Source organism: Falco cherrug, chromosome 1 (genome assembly GCF_023634085.1).
Source record: "Falco cherrug isolate bFalChe1 chromosome 1, bFalChe1.pri, whole genome shotgun sequence".
Classification (NCBI taxonomy): Eukaryota; Metazoa; Chordata; class Aves; order Falconiformes; family Falconidae; genus Falco; species Falco cherrug.
This window is the reverse complement of record NC_073697.1, coordinates 48,738,094-48,759,439: the sequence shown is the minus strand read 5'-3', so window position 1 is coordinate 48,759,439 and position 21,346 is coordinate 48,738,094. Positions and strand designations below refer to the sequence as shown.

At 40.3% G+C, this 21,346-nt stretch overlaps 1 protein-coding gene across 4 annotated transcripts in view; it reads right to left on the bottom strand.

Moving 5' to 3' along the window:
* The window catches only part of RGS12 (regulator of G protein signaling 12), an 87,451-nt gene extending 79,001 nt beyond the window's left edge, over positions 1–8,450 (bottom strand). For 3 of the 4 annotated variants that reach the window (XM_055714459.1, XM_055714463.1, XM_055714468.1), the window contains exons 1-2: positions 8,311–8,449; positions 136–2,082 (exon numbers count right to left, since the gene is read on the bottom strand). In XM_055714459.1, coding sequence (XP_055570434.1) covers positions 136–1,992 — 1,857 coding nt within the window. In that variant the 5' untranslated portion in view covers positions 1,993–2,082; positions 8,311–8,449. Of the gene's footprint in view, positions 1–135; positions 2,083–8,310 lie in introns of all 4 variants that reach the window. The other variant, XM_055714475.1, reaches the window with a different exon arrangement.
* Positions 8,451–21,346: the final 12,896 nt, after the last annotated feature.

Below are 21,346 nucleotides of genomic sequence, written 5' to 3'. Positions count from 1 at the left end.
TTTCTTCATCTGAAATTTTGTAAATGATAAAATACATGTTTAAATTTTAGTGTGCAAATATTATGGTGTAAAAATACCATAGGCTGTTGGGCATGCATTTTTGTTTTTTAGGAGCCAGCATCATTACATTCTTACCTTTTTATCTTCTTTAGACTTCCTGATACTGTGTGGAGGGGCAAATTTGTTCTGCATGCAAAACATCTTCTTAGACCATTCATTTTTATGAGATTTTAACTGAGGCTGACCAAAGCTGCCATCAACTCTGTACCTGTCAGCTGGAATCTTACTCATTGGCGGGGGAAGAGTTCCACAGTTAACACTTGACCAGCCATCCGTAGAATCAGTGTAGGACTCCTGGTCACTAGCATTTCCATGCTGCCATTCTTGTAAAACATGCACAGGCAACCACCTTTGATTGCCTATGCCTGCAGCATTTTTCTTTGATGGGGGTACTGAATTTCGGGAGGAAACCAGGGGAACTTCAATACGAGCAGAAGGACTTAGGTGTTTGCTTACATTTTGGGACTTATCATTCTGAATTACTTCTAAAGGAACGTTTCCTTCTTGTTCATGACAGAAGCCATTCCAATGGGAAGCAGGCTGATTTTGTCCCCTTCCTACTGGATTTTCCCACATGCTGTTAGGAATGTGTTTACTTGGATTGCTCCCTAAATCAACCACCAAAACCCTATTATTCTTTTCTTCTTGGTTAAAATTTCCAATTCCACTATCACTGTTACTGCTTGTACTATTATTCTGATGAGCATCTGCATCACCATCAAGAAAAGCTCTTGCACGCATTCCCTCAATCAATTCTCCCATATCCCTATACAGGACAGAAATAAACTGAAGAACAGGTAGAGATGACGTTGGGAACTCTAGACAGCCATTTGTGTCTGGATCTGCTGTACATTCCAGTCCAAAACGTCTTGCTATGCCCTGGTGAATTTTATGGTGAAATAGTTCAGGATCCACCATAAAAACATGGCAAGATGTCCTCAGAACACCTTCATCTTCCAGAGCAAAGCTTGCATCATCATTTGTCTGCATTGTAACTAGTCCAAAGAATCTTCTATCATCTGGGCAAACAGCACTGAATGCCAGTTTCTCTGCAGGATATTCTGCCACTACACCGGATTTGTCACTGCAGAGTTGAATACAGTCATGCATTATCTTCATCATCACTAGTGAATGGATTTTTTGTTCTGCTCGCAGACGTCTCATGCATCCACGAATAGCCTGCAAGCTCTCATTTTCCAAATTCGAGGTTGTTGAAGGAAGTTCAATCGAGCCTAGGTAACCTACAATCATGGCAACATTTAAAATGCTTGCATCTAATCCAAAGTCTTCCACACTCTCTAGTCCAACTCTAAAAACGGAATCATCGTTCAGGACTTTGGATATTTCTTCCCTTGACAGCAGGTTTGGATTGCTTACACTTTCATTGCCAGTTTCAAATTTAGTACCAGCAGAAATTGAAAACGACCTTTGTTTTGGTGCAGAATTATCTGCATGACCAGCACAAAGAGTAGGGTTCTCAAAGATCATGTTGAAAATGCCACCGGACTGCATTTCTTCAACAACTTTCTCTGCTCTGTTTATACCCAGAGCTTTAGAGTCAGGTTTGGGTTTCAGCCACCCCTTCCCATCATAAAAACCAACTTCTTCATCACTTGAACATGAATCCATATGACTAATCCCTTCAGCAATGACCATATGCAGGACTCCAGAACATTTTCCTATAAGTTTCACTACATCTTCATGAGAGGCTTTTTTCACATTGATTTCATTAACTGCAAATATCTGATCTCCTGCTTTAAGTCCAACATAATCTGCAGGGCTTCCTTTCATAACACAACTAAGAACACAAGGAGCTTGTCCAGAAAGGGTAAACCCATAACCTGCTCTTCCTCTAGCAACTTCCACGCTTCGTATCCGAGAAGCGGCATGCATGTTGAGTCGACGTTTGACCGTTTCCCCTGGTCTATACATTTTGGGGTTTTTTCCTGAAATAGGAAAACTTTTATTTAGTCTCTTTTCCTGTCATGTTTCAAGAGTATCACTTCTTCATCTGATGAAGCTCTAAAGAAAGAAAGAAAAAAAAAAAAGGACACTTTAATTCTCAGTCATATTTCACGTTTTATAGCACCCAGTATTCCCTTTAGCGTTCAGAAACATTGCTAGTGAACTCTACCAAAAACTACTGCTAGAGAGTCAACACAACACTCAAAACAATTTGAAAAGGACAGGTACCACAGTCTTAATTTTACTGATGAAAAAGCAGTAGCAAATGCAAATAAAGTGGCTGTCCAAAATAAGAAAGTAACTGAATGGCAAAGCAAAGAACAGAATCTAAGTCTTCCGATGTACAGCCAGTGTTTTTATACTACAGCATGTAACATCTTCCCAAACTCTACCACACTACCTACTATTCAATTAACTTCTGGATTACTGCCAGAATACCACCAAATTTTACAGCACAGTGAAAATCCTGGATGAAGCTCATCTGTCCTTTCCCAGCAACATAAAAATTAGAGCTCAAGTGTGTCTATTTGGCTACAGCCCACCCCACATTATACTCCATGTATAGAAACAGGTACCAAATGTATCCATGTAAAACAGGTTAGAGAAGTTACCCCTAGAATTGCCTGTATCTCTCCACTGAGTGACTATAAAGGCAGAATAAAATAAGTGTCTCAAACTTCAACTTTTGCACATACATTTCAGTTACATACACAACAAATGGCCACTCAATCATGTATTAGACCAAAGGTATCCAAAATCAGATTTACTTTGCTACACCAATCAATCTACTCAAAAATAATGTCAGAAAGCAAACAGTATAAAAAAATGCATTTCAGTCAGTCATTCCAACTTCAATGTGTTTCAGTTTAGCCTAAAATTTCAAAAAAAAAGAGGAAGAAAAAAGGAACTCCACATGCTGCCAGTATTAATCTCAGCATGACTTTACAATTAAGATAAAGCAGCTTTATATGAACAGCAAGAAATAGCAGATTTCATTACATTTTGGTGTTGACACTGAAGTCTGGATGTGTTGTTCCAATTATATACTCAGGTAAATTCCATTGGTTTAGACAGGGTTCCTCCACTAAGCAGGTTAAAATGAGTAATGTCTTAACACAAAGAATAGAAATGACAACTTGTTCAACTTTTGAAACTATACCCTTGTTGCATCATATGAACTTTTACTTCCACAGGTCTGGAGGATGACTGACTGAAGTAGCAGGAGGACTACAGCTACATACAATTGCAATAAACTCAGTCTGATTAAGTGAGAACTAATCTGAAAATAATTACTGCTCTGAGCTGGTCCACAGGCTTATTCATAACTCAGTCACACTGTAACATACTTAAAGTGTGTAAGGTACTCAAAGCAGGTATCTTGTATATGTGGGCAACTTTTTAGATAAATACACATAAATATATATACACACATGGAGAGACACACATTCATCATATCTAAAGTGTTAAATTAGTGGTGTCCAATCTCCTACTTGCATGGAAGAAAAATGACCAAGAAATCCTTCTGATAACTGCTCTCAGCTACAGAAATAACAAAAAACCCCAACCACACTCAAAACATGATGCAATCCACAGCACACTACTTTCACAGTATTTTTGCCTGGGATAGACCAAACAGAAAGACCGTAACTTCAAACATTCTACACACACACAAAAATCAAACACAATTTAGGATCAAAGTCTTAACTACCTAACTATATATGAGCTGTCCGATTACCAAATTTAAAAACATCACTGTTGTTTCTTGAATATTCTGCTAAATACTCAACTACAGGATGCGATTCCCTTAGGACCCTTCCAAATCCTAAACAGGACATCCTTCAAGATACCAGAAGACATCCACTTGGCTGTACTTTGAGTTTTTTAGTTTGCATTTTTTTTTGAACAGAGGGACATCAGGTTTTTATGTCTCCATGCTGCAGCTGTGACTGTTCAATATAGTATGGTTTTTGCAAATTGTTTTAATATAGCAATTATCTAGCTTAAATAACAACAGTTCCCCTATAATTTGAGGAAAAAAACCCAAAAAACTTAGCTTTAAGAAGTAATGAAATGTCACACTTAACCTTTAAATGGAAATCATAACATAAGAAGTGCTCTGCAAACATTTCACCAAACTCACACATTGCTGTAAAAGACCCCTGTCAACTTGCATCCAGTCTTGTGCCTTAAACATAGTGACCTTTTCCTGATGAGGCTAAACTTGTGAACCAAGAGATCACTGTGCATTCAGCTATCCCCAACTAGGTCTGGTACTTTCTGAAAATAATAACTTCAAGACATAGTTCTCCAACCAAAAAAAACCAAACCAACAAATGCCCAACAGTAGATAAAAACCTGCTATCTAGGAGCATGAATACATACACGTTTTAATTTGTCTTACAGTGAATAATTTTGTTCTCAATTGTCTGGAGAATAGCCTAATGTGTCCCTTGGGTACCCTCCAAAACCATGCTGCTAACCAGGTCAACACAAAGCACTGTAGCAACTGGCACCTAAAATTGTGCTCCTAGCTTGCAAAAGGAAAGGAAACAATTGAAAGAGTATTAGATTATAAATACTCTGATGAAAAAATATAATAAAAAGCAGTCATTACCAAAAAAACTTAAGACTCAATATTGTAATGTTGAAGAGCCTGATAAAAAAAAAAACAAACAGATTTTTCCAGTTATCTTTCTAATCTATAAAAAATATCCTAAATGCAACTATAAAAGTCACACAATGAAAATACACTTAGTCTGCTCTTGGGAAGCACTGTCTTACCTCATGATTCCACATTTGCTATGACAGGCCTTCTAACTCTACTTGCAAGTCAATTTATCTATTTGCCTTCATAATCTATGCCCCTTACACATCAAGCATTTATTCCAGATGATAACTACTGATAAGGGAACATGATTCCCAAACCTGACCACTATAAAAACAAAACAGCAGGCTGCTAATACATTACTTTTATCTAATGATGCAGTCCCAGAGGTGTGAAGACTTTTAGCTATTAATATATTTGTGTAGTTTTGTGAGTGTAAAGTTAGGAAGTAATTCGACATTAAAGGGTGTTTTGCTATCAATGTGTATATATATTTAAAAAAAAACACCAACAAAGAAACAAACAAAATCCCCACAAAACTGCATTACATCCACTGTAAAAGCCATCTCTCCCCTCCCTCAGTAGCTGAATATTATTGTGCACTTTTTGTGCTAATCACACCCATGACAAATAACAGCTTATTATATTTATAAAGGAAACTGCATGACAAAGGACAAATGCAGCTCTTCTGTAAGAACCCTCAACATTAAAATATGTTTTACTGCAAAAATGGCATGATAGGCAAATGGAAAAATTACTGAAATAGTGTTTCTCAGAACCAGAGAGATTCCAACAAAGAACAACTCACAAATTGTTAACAAACTAGTTCAGAACTAAATTATCAAATTACCTAATTGTCTAAGTTTTTTTTTTAATTTCTTTGCAGATTTAACACCTGAAGCTAAAGAGATGTTGTACAAAAATGGCACAAACTTCCACAGTTTCAAAGTAATCATACGTCTGAATATCCACTTCCTGTAATAAATTACAAAATGTATAGTGCTTCCAGTGAAACAAAGACATTATTCATCATTTTAGCTGCTTTGTGGGCGTCTGCATGTTTACCAAAACATGCAATTGTTAGTGACCTATATAACCTGTGATAACAGTCACAACTAACCAAAGATAAAATTATTTGAGCTGTTGATTTTCAGGTCAAATTAAATACCAAATCTTAACGAGCCTACCAATCATATACTAGTATAATTACAGCACTGAATTTTACTAATTTGATAGCAAAACTACATTCAGTCATACACAACAGGTCAGAAAAACAGTTACACCACAATACTACCCATGGCCAAGCTTACTTTGACTTTCTGCTATCATTAAGCATGATTAATTAAGTCTTAAAGAAAAAAGTCTGTACAATACCAGAATACATCAGTGACTATTAGTCAGGAGTATATGTGCATTTTATAGCAGAAAGCAGGCCTATGAAAGCAGAGTAATTTGCAATGCACAGTAACTAAATCTCAATAAGAGTTTTGCAACATTTCAATATACTTAATAAAAACACTGAAAATACAGAATTTCTAGTATCATTTGGAGAACATCAAAAATATAAAATACTATCATTTCAGAAAATTCATCAAAATTTGTTCCAACACAGCTTAGTAATATGACACAAAACAAATACAGTTTAATAAGTACGAAATATTTCACAGGACATTTCAGACAGAAACACTAACATACACATTAAAAGTTGTTCAAGTATGTGAAATAACATAATTTGTCCAAGTACATCAGCTTTGTCACAGAACTGCAAAACAAAAAGAAACACTCCAGCGTTCTGCCAGCACACATTCTGGTCTACCATTTCAATCAATTATTTTGGGGGTATAAAACACCCAGAAATACCAGTTACAGTTGAACTGTAGTTTATCCCAGAAATACTGCATTTCTTCATGTAATGTTTTTACACATCCTAGCGTAAGTGCTATCTTTTCATGTCATTTTCAAACCCTCAAGAGAAAATAATGCTTATTTGCTTACTTTCAAGGTAGAGGTGGTTTGTTTCCTGCTTCTGCTCTGGTTAACTCATAGCAACAAAAAGAACAGAAACAGAAGGCATACTCCTGCTATAGTCTATGTTAAGACTATAACCTTGTTACACAGAGCAGTGAGGGTGCATGAAGTTTAAGACTATATTACTGATCACCAGTTCATTTTGAAAAAGCCTGACACTCAGCATAACAGGATGCATGGTAATGCACTGCTTATTATTTTAAAAGCAGATAACTGGTTGGCTTCGCTGTGTTTTTTTAATAGTGAGACTGTAAGAGGATAAAGCGTGCACAGAGAAGAGAGCCTGTTCCCTCATCCCGCACACACACACACCTTGAAGTGCCGCAAAACTTTTCAGCATGGATGCCACTCGTTAAGGCAGAACTGTCTTTCACAAGTGATGTCACTACAAAGCACAACTGAAGTTAATGAAATTTGAATTCCACTCACTATTCAAATGTGGTACATGTTTACAGACAAGTTACACAAGAAATATAACAGCACAACCTGTCTAAGACAGCTACCAGTTGTTTGAGAACTTGGGCTGAAACAATATTTTAATTAAAAAAAATCTTATCAGCAATTCACAATTGGCAAGACATACCATTATGTTTCCTGAATAAGCAGCAACCACTTTGCCAGAAAACAAACAGGCATACCTAGCTTGATCGTTCAAAAAATACTGACTTTAATTAGTAACAGCAGGCTGGAAAATAGTTGTTAATAAAAACTCTTCTCACACCGAAGCCAGCGTACAAAGTGCAAGGAACACAAATGGCGCATTGGCTGTTCTGTCTTGACAAGACCCATGCGACTAAGGACAAAGTTTTCTAAAGCCACTACATAAACAGTCATGTGTTTACAACGCAGATTAATTTATCTGCTGTATTTAAGAAGGTGAAAAGGTGCTTTGTTGGTAGTTTGGCATTTTGTTCCCCCCCCCCCTTTTCTTGCAAATACGTTCCAAACTGCCGGGACGCCGCGGAAAAGGGCAGCATTTCCAGCTGAAGGCAGCGACACGCGGGGTCTGCTGAGGGATAACAGCGGTCGGGAACAGGCTGGGCACGGTTCGCAGTCAAAGGCAAGAGCTTGGCGGGGCACGGCCAGCTCCCGCCGCCGGCTTCCCGGGGCGGCACAGGGGGGCGGCACAGGGGACCCGGCTGCAGCGGCCCGCCGCCCCAGTGGGGAGGGGGGGGTCCCGCACCCGGCGCTGCCCCGGGGGCGCGGAGGCAGCCCGCGGGGCACGGCGACCCGCAGGCCGCGGGGCGGGGGTCAGCGCCGCCGCTACCCGCCCGCAGCAGCGGTGCGCGGGGCAGCCGCTCGCCGGGAGGGTGGAGCTGCGGGAGGAGAGACGCGGCACCTGAGCCCGCAGGGGCGGTTTGAAAACTCAAGCGGTAAAAACAGAGGGGAGGGCACGGGGCACCCCCGGGACCCCGCACCCCGCAGCGCTGCCCGCCAGGGGTCGCGGCCAGCGCCGCAGCCCAAGGGGCGCGCAGAGGGGGCGGCGCGGGCGCTGCCCTCCCCCTCGGCTCCCTCCGCCGCGCTCCCCTCCCCCCTCAGCTCCCCTCACACCGCCCATCTGCTGCCGCGCCGCCGCCGCACCCCGAGCGGCGTCCCGGGCCAGGCGCTCGGCTGCGAGGGGGATGGGAGAGCCCCCCCTTAGACCCACTCACCTCCGTCCCCCAGGACTCCGGCTACTCTACTGAGGCACCAGCTCCCCGGTCACCGAGGAGACGGGCGCCGGGGCTCCGCCACACAGCGCCACGGCCACTGGCTGCGCGGAGCTGTCAGTCACTGCACTCACCCGGCAGGGGTGGCGGTCGGGTTCCCGGACAGAGAAAGGGGAGAGACAATACCCAGCGCCAGAGAACTACAGCTCCCGGCGTGCCGTGCAGCCGGGCCGCTCGCCGCGGCCGTGGGGCGCGGGCCGCGCGGGGCATGCCGGGACGGGTAGTTCCTCCGTCTCGCCCAGCCGCCGCGCCAGGGCGAGGCGGGCAGCGGGCGCTCCGCCCCCTCGCCTCCCGCGGGCGGGGAGCGCGCACGCGCGGGCTGACGGCGCCCTTTCGAACGGCCGGCGGCCGCTGAGGGGGCGCGAGGCGAGAGGTGTCATGGTCGGTATCGCACGGCAGCGACAACTTGTCAGTGCGAGGACAGAAAGTGGAGGCAGTCCTCATATAAACAGCGCGATGGTGTTAGGCGGTGGGGAAGAAACTCGTTGTAATAACCTGTGGCATTGAGAAGAAGGGGCAGGTTGGTCAGGGCAGACAGGCTGGCACTAGCTTCAACCGTTAAGCTATCCAATGAGAGTAAGGAGGCAGGTGAGGCATTTCATAGTAATTAAGCATCCAGAGGGCAAAAGTATGTGTAAAGGAGAAGTTTTGCCACTCAGATGTAGCAGGACACAGGCAAGAAGTTCTCAAAATACATTGGGAACAGCTCTTTATTTCAAAAGGATGATACTAGAAAACCTTGTTTAAAATAGGAGAAATAGGAAGAGTGGAATATGGTACACGTAAAAGTGAACATCAGTTGAGAGGTTCCTGGGGAACATAAGGTCCAGAAAAAGGGAAGAATTAACCAAATCTGTTTGACTTAACAGAACCTGAAAGGGTATTGTGATCTTTGCAGAAGATTGTTATCTTTAGTTGTTAACAAGGACTTGTAGAAATCCTTTGTATGTGGGGGGTTTCTTCATTTCAGTGTGTTTCTCTATGCACCAGAAACCCGAAACGGAACTGAACCTACCAGTCACAAGGTAAAGGAGAATGCTTACCTTTTCTTTCTGTGGGTTTTTGGGGGGTTTTGTTGCAGAGCTTTTGTCAGTCTCCAGGGCAGGATAGCTATCCCACAACTCACTGTTGCTGTTACGTCTGTAAGTTAACTTTTAAATTTTAAATCTGTGGCTTGATGATTTAACTTCAGTAATCTGTCTAATTTTTATCTAGTCTGGGATGTTGTTTCTTGATATCTCCTTCCCTTTCTTAAATGCTTACAGTATGCTGGCATCTTCAGGAAAAATAAAAACATGGGCCAAAAGAAAAAGCTCTTTGGAAAAATGGAGATCCTGCTCCCATACTCCAACCTCCGCCTTCTCATTCTGCTGGCTTTTTCTTTGTCAGTCTTTCCCAAAGAGATTTCTACCAATGTGAAACATTTCAGATCAACTGAGATCCCAGTTTTTTTATCTCTTTCACCAGGTTTTATAGGAAAAGGTTCTGAAGAGGAAAATAACCAAATAAAATAAGCATTATTTCTTTTCCTTATCTTCACAGAAGACATCTTGGCAGATCAGTGTAAAATTACAAGATGATAGACCTAAGTTCTTCAGACATAGTGTCCTATAAAAGTAATTATTGATCTTTTAGGGAAGCTAAACATTCAAAATGTAAAGAAGAAAAATGACTGATTTGTTTTAAACCTCACATGATTGATTCTTTCAGGTGGGGTACAATAGTTAAAAAAAAATATTCTAGAGATCTAAATATGCCCAAAGTAGCAATAATTCTTCATCCCTTTGACTGTGGAGATGTCACAGGGGAAAGAATTGCATTCCATAAACAAAAAGTGGTTGCCATCCCTTAATGGCCCAATTATTTCCAGCTTCCTTATGAAGCTGTCAAGGCTGTATGTCTTTTGCCACTGTTTCTGTTGCCCATGCTACCCCAACCAATCTAGCAGTGACTTGTGCTGCCTCCTTGCTTACTGAAGGGAAGGCTGGTCAACCATGTGTTTCAAATGGTCCGACCTTTTAAACAGCTGTAACAGAAGAAAATCTCTGTGAAAGTGGCAAGTAGTAAAGTGGAATTGTAACTATTCCACAGAGGATTTGCAGTTCTCCCATTGAGTCTTTACGGAGTTAAGACAAACAAATTACGCTTTATTTTGTTTCGAAGAGGAGGGATGCTAAGAAGTGGCATCAGCATCTACTAACTATAATTACTCCGTGGCAGCATCCGATTACCTTTTCCACAGATATTGAACCTGTTCTATTTGTGATAGCCAACAGAATCGATTGGACTTTTGTAATAGCACAGGAGTGTGTAAACAGTCTGATTTCACAGAAGGCTTTTCTGCAGTAGGGCAACATTTTCTACATGAGTATTGCTCAGCAAGGAAGAAGTGAACACTGAAGACTGACATGGAAACAGCTGTACTCACACAGCCTATTTGCAGTCAGAAATACCCAACACACCATGAATGAATTTAGTGCTTTTCTTTATTTAAGACTTCATGTTAGAATTTGGAACAAGGTGATTAATGGCCTCTCAGAAATCCACACAAGGTCTCAGCTGTAACTTTTCTCACTGTTTTCACCACTGTTGGAGACAATAAAGGAAGAAAGGGTGTGAAACAAAGTGGTAAGGATTTGTGGCTTTTGGGCTGTAAAAGCTTTGGCTTATAAGCCTAAGTAACTTAATGTTGCGTGTACAGACATCTCAATCACACCAAGCGTGGCTGTCACGAAACAGCTTGTCAGATTTGATCTGGAGAGGTTTACAATGCATCCTGTAATGAAGTGTGATTATTGCTGTCACAAACATCAGATGAGAAGCCAGAAAATAAACTTGGTCCAGCATCTGATGTGAAGGCTATGGTTTTAATTACCATTGTTTAATTACCTTGCTTAAAGGAATGAAGGTGTTGGTTTTATTTTAGACACAGAAATATCTTCATGTAAATGTCAACTTTCCCTTTTAACATTTTCAGCATGTTCAAAATAATAAAATTGTATATAATTGTCAACATTAGATGCTTCTTCAGTATACAAACTCCATTCTAATTTCACTAGCTTAACTTTGTTCTGAACATCAGAGAAGACATTATAGTTAGCTCATGTTGGCCAGTTAATATGTAGTTGGGAGCGAAATCCTCATTAGAGAACATTCTAAAATTCCAAAAGGTCGTCCTCCTTTAGTTAACCATCATTGTCCAATCCAAAGGATCAGTGAAGATCATGTTTTCTCACTGAGGACTGCAGATGAAGACATAGCCACCAATACCTACCTTGGTTCACTGGTTAATCTAATCTGTAGAAATACCTTTACCTTTAGTTTAAACATAGTCTTCTCCCTAGTGGGAGACACTCTTGGCAGTGGGAAAAGGAAGAATGTGTTTTTATATAAATGCATTTGTTTTGGATGATGATGTTTCCTACCCTAGCATACCAATGTAAAAAAAATATATCTTTACAAGGAGCTGTGAAGTAGTGGAACTAAGCAGGGATACTTATCTTGTTAAATCTTGACAGGCCAATAGAGGACATATCCTCTCAAATCCTATTTAGACATAAAAGGATTGATTTATATACCTTGTGCATCTGCTTGGCTTTGTAATTGTGTCCTTACCTACCATGTTACTTAATTAAACATCGAAATATAGTTAAATGGGGTTTGTGTTGAAAGATTCTTGTGTGCACTTACTCTTAAATATGTGGATGCATATCTGCAAAGTTGAAGGTTTACAAGATAAAGAGTCTGGAACATCTTTCTCTGTGCGAAAACGAGCACATCTAGGCCATGGTCCTGACTGCTCCTTTGGATAGCGCTGCAATATAAATAAAACTATTTAGCATTTTAAGATTTTCCCAGATTCACTAACATAAATCAAATTAAGCATTTAGTTGCATACAAAAATTGAAAACACAAATCATTGTTCATTGATATCTGTTTTTCTTCCCTTACCTATTACTACAAGTGATTAAAGTCAGTATCAAGTTAAACCTCCAATGCTGAAGAGCAGCCCTAATGTATACAGCCAAAAAACTCATTTCAGGTACACAAACATACCTAATATGCTTCTGCCGAGAATTGGAGACCCAAGACTGGGTGTCAGTGGAAGCATAGAAACCTCTACCCCACCATTTCTTATGGGCAAAGAGTGTATACCCTAAATTCCTCAGTTCCTGAGGAATACCTTGCTGAGCCAGAATGTTTTTAAACTTTTAATTTCATATTATGTCATGGACAACTTCTAATACTGCTAAAACACATACATAAAAAATAATTAAAAAAAAATCTAGTGTGGTTTTTGGTTGGTTTTTTTTTGCTCTGAAGGGTTATCTCTGAGACATTACTGAAAGGTTTGTTGGTTTGGGTTTTCTTTCTTTAAGCCTTGGTGTTTTAATCTTATAATTCAATATTGCCTGACTAATTAATCTCCCATGACCTTTCCGCTCCATGTAAGCTGTGTCTTCTGTCCCACTGAGCTCATTTAAGCAGAATGTCTTCAGTCCCATTGGGCTTGAAGATGTGTTTCATCTAGCAGTTGAATTTACATGTTCTGAAGGAGCACTGTATATTTTTGGTGCTGTAGGAAAGGGGATATCTCAGGGAGGTATTCCTATGGCTCTAAGTACTATGCCAAAAATGTCATTAAATTCATCGTATGCAGCAATAGCTTCTCACAGGGTGAGCAAGCTCTACTCTTGCATCTAAACAGCAAGCTGAATTAGGATCATGAGTGACATCTCCCAGTGCACGGAGTAGCACTGTCTCTTTTTTTCCTCTTTGAAACCATTTTCAGCATGGCTCTCAGGTTCACACACCATGCAAGGCTGACGTTATCGGGACTCTGCTGGCTAAGTTTATTGCTAAGCATGTTTCCTGAAGTGCTGAGATACAAATGTTAGTGTAAAAGTGCCACTCATATCCCTAAACCTCAGGAAAAACAAACTAGGAGTTCTCCAAGTTTACACATTATTGCATGAAGAGAAAATGAGAGCCTGGGGCACTGAAGAGGTGACGTCATAAGAAATAGAGAAAGTAACTTTGCATATTCTCATTTAACATAATTCCCCTGATAATAGACCCTGGCTCTGGGACAAACTACGCAGCATTAACGTGAGGAGAAGGGATCCTCTACACCCAGTAGTTAACTCTGGAATCAGAGAACACACTTTATCTCTCTGCACTCGGGATGTGACAAAGTCAAGTCCAAGCATTTTCCCATTTCCTCATCCAAGCTTTTTATCTCCAAACTCTCAAGAAAACAGAAGGTCCTTTTGGGCGGAGTTCAGTCTGTCTTTAGGATCCCTGCCAGAGGCACTGCCCTGCTTGTCATCTCTGCTCCTTAAGTTCAGCTAAAAGGGCATGACATAATCACAGCGATGCTTAAGTCCACTTTGGCAGAGGTGGTTTTGGTGTTAATGGCTTCCATGCCTAATAATGCAGAATGACAGGATTCTGCCCTGGCCCTCACATCTGATTTAACTCAGGCTGACTTCATCTTCCTTCACCTCATAAGTAGATTCTGAATGGCTTTTAAGATTAGAAGATAACTGCTCATTCTGGGTAAAAATAATCATGATTATTAGTATAAAAACTCATTAAGATATACCTACATCAAGTAGAATAATTTCTTTGTTATCCATCAAACCTTTGGTTTCATTAAAACTAGACTTGCAATTATTCTAAATGACCTTTTGGAATGAAAACAAATTGATTTCTCCATTAAGTGCATTTGTTAAGAGTCACTTTGGCCTTGACAGCATGTGTGGAAGTCTTCTCAGTGCCCTCACCATCGCTTCTTAAGGTTCCTCTCATTCTGTTCCATGGTGAAAGTTCAATGTTGATGGATTATTTCTTTGAACCTGTGGCAGCCAACCTCCTCTCTCACCTTTTTAAAGATACACTTGCGGTGGCTGTTTCGTGAGTCAGGTGATCCACGCAGTTCCTGATGAAATTCTGGTGATTATGGTGGATCCTCCATAAACATCCTTTCCTTGGTAATTGGCTTGCTCCAGGTTATTGCTACCATAACATCCTAATTTCATCTGAAACAGAAAATTAGCCTATGCTTATTTCCGTAGACGTATTCTTAAGACTGAACCTGAACTGCATACCTTACACATCAAGTATACTTTCTTATTTGGAATGAGCAAGACAAGATCATGGAGCTTAGCTGTGTCTCCAGCTAAAAGATTCAGAGACATCACTATATCTGGAGACAGATGACTGAATATAAGGACTACCAGAGACTAATATTCCTGTAGTGCTGAGGAATGCTGCAGCGGTGTTCAGGCAATTTAAACTTTCATTAGGCACCATGTCATTCCTGATGCTTCAGCACATAGGCTAACTGTCTTCAATGAAAGATGCTGGTGCCCTTCTGTAAGCAAACTACAGTGTGCACGGGATGTTGCGTGGAGGTGTTCATTGCACAAGTGAACGCATACAGTCAGTCGCACAGAAGGAAAGTCTACTTGAGAATAACGTTCTTCAATGTATATTGTACCTTCTTTAACCACCTTTCTAAAATGAGATCATGGCTTATTCGCTTGAGAATGCATAAACCAAATCACAAGAAATTCTTGCCAGCAAGGAGACATGAAACAAGTGCATTATTTCTGGTGTAAACCATTTCAGCTGTAGTCATAGTTTTTACTGAATGTTAACCAATGTGAACCAGCTCTAAACAGGCTTAAATCCTTGAATACAGATGAGATGTAGATTTAAACCCTAGGTGGACAGTTTTCTTTTTGTGAAAGATTTAACAGTGGGGTATTTCATCTTCATCTAGTGATGTTCCAAGTTAAGCTAACTGAAAAAGAAGTATATAAAATATTCATATAAGCTTAAAGAAAGTGTAGCATTAGAATTAACACCTCACAACTTCATTGCATTTGATCTAATTATATTGAATTAAAGGTAAATTATAGTTAAACCTGTAGGGGGAAGAATGAGGATCATGGAGAGTTTTTAAAGTAGTTTCGATTAATTTTCTAAATATGTTTACTGCAGTTCATAGAAAATTGATATTCCTATAGCTTCCTTCAGTGAAACAAACCTTCCTCAAGCTGTGATAAGTACTTCTCAAGCATGTAGCAAATTTTATACCTTTAATGGTATGCACCAATTCATTTTTTTCTTGCAATGCATAGCAGTCCAGAACTTACTCCTAAGACAGCAACATATAGTCAGGAAGTTAGACTTTTACTGAAAATATTACCAATACATTTACAAATACAAATTCAGATATAAATGCTTTAACATCTTAAACATTTTAAGAGTTATTTGCCAAATTCTTAGAAACTGATGAAAGAAGCACAATAGCACAATTTAAGAAAGCAGAAAGAAAGGATTTATATTCAGATAACTGAAAGCAGCTACTTTGAAAGATTCTTTCATATGAGGTACTTTCTTTAAAAAAATATGGTAGCACTGAACAAGAGATTTGGAATACAAGCAACAACACCCTTCACTACATTGCAACTGTTTTACAAAGATACAGTTCTAATGGGTGTCTTCAACTACCCATACATTTGTTGGAAGAACAATGCAATGGCTCACGTATTATCCATCAAGTTTCTGGAATGCACAGAGGGCTGCCTTCTCATACAAATGTTAGATATGCCAACCAGGAATGAGGCACTGCTGGACTTGCTACTCACAAACCAAGAAAACCTGATTTTGTAATATCTCAAGTTAGTGATAGCCTTGGCTGCAATGATCACAATATCGTAGAGTTTGGGATCTTGCTGAGCGTGCTGGAGGTTAGTACTAAGACAAAGGGTTTAGATTTTAGAAGAGCAAACTTCAGCGAGAGCTCAGCTGGGAGTGTTTCTGTGGGAAACTTCCATGGAGGATAAAGGAGCTAATGAGTGCTGGGTTTTTTTCAAGAATGCTTTCCTGGAAGCACAGAAACAATTAATCCCCTTTAAAGGTAAGGGAAGTAGGCAGAGCAAGAGACCTCCTTGGCTTAACTGCAAGCTTCCGAATCTGCTCAAAACCAAAAGAGAAGCATACCAGCAATGGAAAAGCAGACGAATACCCATTGAGAACTACAAGGGCATTTCCAGGGTGTGCAGAGATGCAGTTAGAAAAGCAAAAGCTCAGCTCAAATTGAAATTGGCCAGAGATGACAAAAACTACAAGAAAGGGTTCTTCAGATATGCGAACAACAAGCAGAAAGAGAAGGAAAATATTGGCTCGCTGTGAAACAGGAGGGGTGAATTAGTCACCAACAATACTGAAAAGGCAGAAAGGTTCTCAACACTTTATTCACCTCTGCCTTTACCAGTACTGTTGGACCCCAGGCCTTGGGAACATAAATTGGTTTGACACAAACACAGACCCACGGTCAGTGAAGGAAGAGATGGTATGTAAACTATTATAGGAGCCTGACCCCTACAAATTGATGGGCCTTGACATTATCCACTTGAGGGTGTTAGAGCTGGCTGATGTTATTGTGAGGCCACTCCCCATAATCTTTGAGAAGTTTTGGAGATCAGGGTACATCCCAGAAGACTGGAAGAAGGCTAATGTCACCCCCATCTACAAGAAGGGCTTAAAGGAGGATCCAGGAAATTATAGGCCCATCAGTCTTATTCCAGTCGATGGGAAAGCTATGGAATGAATCTTCCTGGGAACTATCATGAGTTAAATGAAGCATGTGATTGGGAAACACCAGCACAGATTCATAAAGGGCAAATCATGCTTGACAAACCTGATCGCCTTCTATGGCAAGGTAACCTGCTCAGTTCATGTGGGGCAAGTGGTGGACATTGTCTACCTGGTTTCCCACAAAAATACAGTTTCCCACAGCTGCCTCCTAGAGAAACTGGCATGTTACAGTCTAGACTGTGTGGTGGGTGGGGAACTGGCTGATAGGCTGCATCCAGAGACTGGTAGTAGATAGCTCCTTTTCAACCTGGCAACCTGTCACAAGTGGGGTCCCCCAGGGATCAGTATTGGGCCCAATGCTTCTTATTATTTTCATAAGTGGTCTGGATGATGGGATCAAGCGTACCCTGATGTAGTTTGCTGATGATACCAAACTGAGCAGGGAAGCAGACACTTTGGAAGGGAGAGTCACCCTGCGAGAAGACCTGGCTAGCCTGGAAGAGTGCAACAAGGACAACTGTAAGGTCTTGCACCTGGGAAAACGTAATCCAGGAGTGCAGCATAGGCTGGGATCTACCTGGCTGGGAGAAGCTCTGTGGAAATGGACCTGGGGGTTCTGGTGGACGAGCTCAATATGACTGAACAGTGTGCTACTGAGGCAAAGAAAGCCAACAGGATGTGGAGTTGCATCAACAAGGGCATCACTGGTTAATAATAAGTCATTATCCCACTGTACTCAGTGCTTGTCAGGCCACACCTGGAATAGCGTGCCTGGGTTTGGTGCCTGCTGCGCAAGAAAGATGTGGACAGGCCAGAGAGGGCCCAGAGAAGGGCCACAAAGATGCTGGGAGGACTGGGAAGCCTGCCGTGTGAGGAAAGGCTGAGAGCTGTGTTTGTTCAGCCTTGAGAAAAGAAGGCTTAGGGGACACCTTATCACCCTGTTCCAGTATTTGAAGCGTGGCTGGAAAGAAGGTGGAGATGCCCTTTTTACAAGCAGTCACATGGAAAAGATGAGGGGTAATGGGTACCATTTACTCCTGGAGAGATTCCAATTGGACACGAGGAAAATTTGGGGACAATCAGCTGTTGGAATAATCTCCCCAGGGAAGTGGTGGATTGCCCAACATTGGACACTTCCAAGATTCAGCTGGACAGGGTGCTGGGCCATCTTGTCTAGACCATACTTTTGTCAAGAAAGTTTGGTTCATAGGCTCATGGTTCTATGATTCAATGACATAACTTTCAACCAGGATCAAACTGAGATCTTACCTGTAGTAATTAGTCAGCTCTAGACAACTGGATGTCATTCACTGCAGATGACCGGTCTGTTTTCCAGAGAACATACCTGAAAATATTCATCCTTATTAAAATGTGTTTCAATAAGACACCTTAAAATAAGGTGCAGGAGAATGAAAAAATTCCAACTAGAAAAATTATGCATAGGAACAAAATTTCACCCCCAAAATGGCAAAGTAATTTAAACGTTTCTGTTAAAACACTAAAAAAAATCAACACAGAAGTTTAATAATGTAGTCTCAAGCTTGCACACACAGGAAGTATGCTACCCATAAAATCAGGGGAAATAGACTAGCAATCTAGAGACCAGATGGTTAGTATTTACTTGCTGACATAACACCACCAAATGTTCCTAAATTCCTTTTTCAAATTTGCCTTTCACATTATATTATCAGCATAGGAACTAATCTGCGAACATATACATACAGAGTTCAATAAATTTGTTCATTTGAGCAGTCCCTTTGACTTTAAAACAAGAGACTATTCACAGAACCAGCCTGTCAACTTAGGGTGAGTCTGCAGAGTTGTAAACTCTTTTTCCCTACACTGAATTGGGCAGATTAAGTCTGGAAAAATAACTAAAAAAATCTATATGTGGTTTTCTGCTGGTTTTGTACTTTACAAAAGAGAGAGCCATTTATGGAGAAAATCATAAAAGACATTCCATGTCCATAAGTATATTGCCTGTTTTTCTGGATATCTGTTAGATTTGGCAAGACATGAAATAAACTGAAATCTTAAAATGCTTCTCCAATTTGAAGTCAAGGAATAAAATTTAAAAAAGTTACAAAATATTTTAACCAGCAAACTGTTAATACCAATGTGAGAAAATGCTGTTTAATTATAATGGGATCATCCTGCAAATTACTTAACCTCTCTAGTTTCTGAAAAATATTTTTGCTTCCAGATGTTTGTCCAGAGACTTATTTTTCTCTGGTGGGATAAAAGTGTTAGTACTTGCTGTACGCTGTTTCTAACTTGTCTAAGTTATCTGTAGGAGCTGTCTGTTCAAAATATACAGAATTCCACTAGTGTTAGCTCTTCATATTCATACTGTAACTTTTCTCCTTCAGCATTGTTTTTTCTTCCATTTTCACTTTCCTGTCTTCCTTCTCATCCCTGTCATTACTACCTTTGTTCGGAGGCATTTACTTAGCCCCTTTGCCCAACATTTTTTGCCATCTTTCCTTTCATCACAATCCACTTCTCCTTGATTGCTTGCATGTTTTGCAATGTCCCGTTTTCTCACCTGCCTCCTCAGGTTCCTTTTCATTCTATTTTCACATCACTTAAAAAGTCACCTGCCTCCAGGCAGTGAATTTCCTCCCCTATTTATTTTTTCCATTTGCACCATCTGTGTGTATGTGTGTAATACAGGTGCTTCATTTAGTGAAAGCGGTATCATACTGTGTTGACCCTGTTACTGCCCTGAAAATAAGAAATTTGTCTTCCTGTGCCACAGTTTACTTGTTGATCACACTTCTAGAAGCCACAAGGGAGTTCCTTTAATGTCATAGTTACAATGGTAAAGTTGAGCAACCCCTGATGTGCGCTCCTTGAATACTTACTACACCGTATACCCCCTACTCATACAGACACAGAAGCAGTGTCCCAGCTTTGCAAAACTAGGAATTCTACCAATCATTTTAATTCTAGGCAGGTCTTTCAAGTTACAATTAGTCTGAATATCTCAAACTTTCAAGTTATCTTTACATGCAGCTAACTGTCCCATATAGATGAGAAATCTGTGCCTACCTTACAAACAAATGCAGAAAAATCCCTCAGCCTGGTTTTTTTCAAGTAAATGTTCAGTCTTTAAAACAAATGAAACAGCAGCAAAAAGAAACTATGGGTAGGTAGGGAATTTTCAACCTGTTTTCAAAAAGAGCTTTAGAAAACTTGTCATACATAAAACTAGTTATACTTGTCTACATCAGTGCTCTGTTCACTCCCTGCACAAAACCAGGGCTAGAATATAGATAATCTGGAAGCATGGGGATAAAGCCTTTTGTTAAAGAGATAAGGTTTTAAAATTTAACTTCTAATTTTAACTACTAAAAAAATGATGGTTTATGTAGAAATAAAATCTCACAACTTCCAGAAAACACCACTTCCTTGAATGCAGTTATGTAAGACAATGTTCAGAGTCTCATCTAGAACGTGGTATACCATTCTGGTCATTCATCTTTAAAAGAATGAACTCAAAGAGCAAAATCAGCAAAACAGTTATCAGAATAATCCCTACGTCATAAAAGAGTTTTATTCTCCTGAAAAAGGGCTGCATGGGACGCAACCTTTGGCGCTCAAGAGTAAACACTACAGAAAGCGGCAAAATCAGTGTTGGTACATAAAGAAATTGGTATAAATTGACCAGGAATAATCCTAGAAGCAATCTTCTAAATTGCATTTTATCCATCTGTAATGCAGCTCTTGTAATTCTGGGGACCAAACACTTAATTCATTATAAGATACAGGCCCACACATTTACAAAAGGGATTACACATGACATGATTGCTTGTGGTTAAAAGCAAGGAATCAGTGGATTTCCTCCATTCCTGTGTTTCTACAGCTCTGGAATTATAATTCTCATAGCATGCAAGGAGAGGGACTACCTACTCTACAGCACAAAGTTCAAATATGCTGCCATTGTTATTGCTCATTAATTGGATTTAATTGCTTTAATGGTCAAGTAGATAATATCAGTAAATATTAATAGTTCCCGCGGAGTCAGGGGAGACTTACTGTAACACAAGTTAAATTGTCAGGAAGCACTACAACATGGATATATCTGCCTACCCAAATCTGTAACACATCTACATTTGTAATGTGCAAAGCCATGACAAAGCACACAACATATATTCCCCTCTCTCTTATAGGTCTGTATGGCAATGCTCTTGCAGGTATTCTGATCACCTATATGACATTAGGAACAGTCCTGCTTTTAACAGTAGTCCTGCAGGCAGAGATATAGTACGGTTTCATGATTCTCTTTCAGATATGACTAATTCAGTTTTACAACACAAAAGTATTGGGAATTTCACTTTTGCTAAATGTCAGCTATCACCCTATCGTT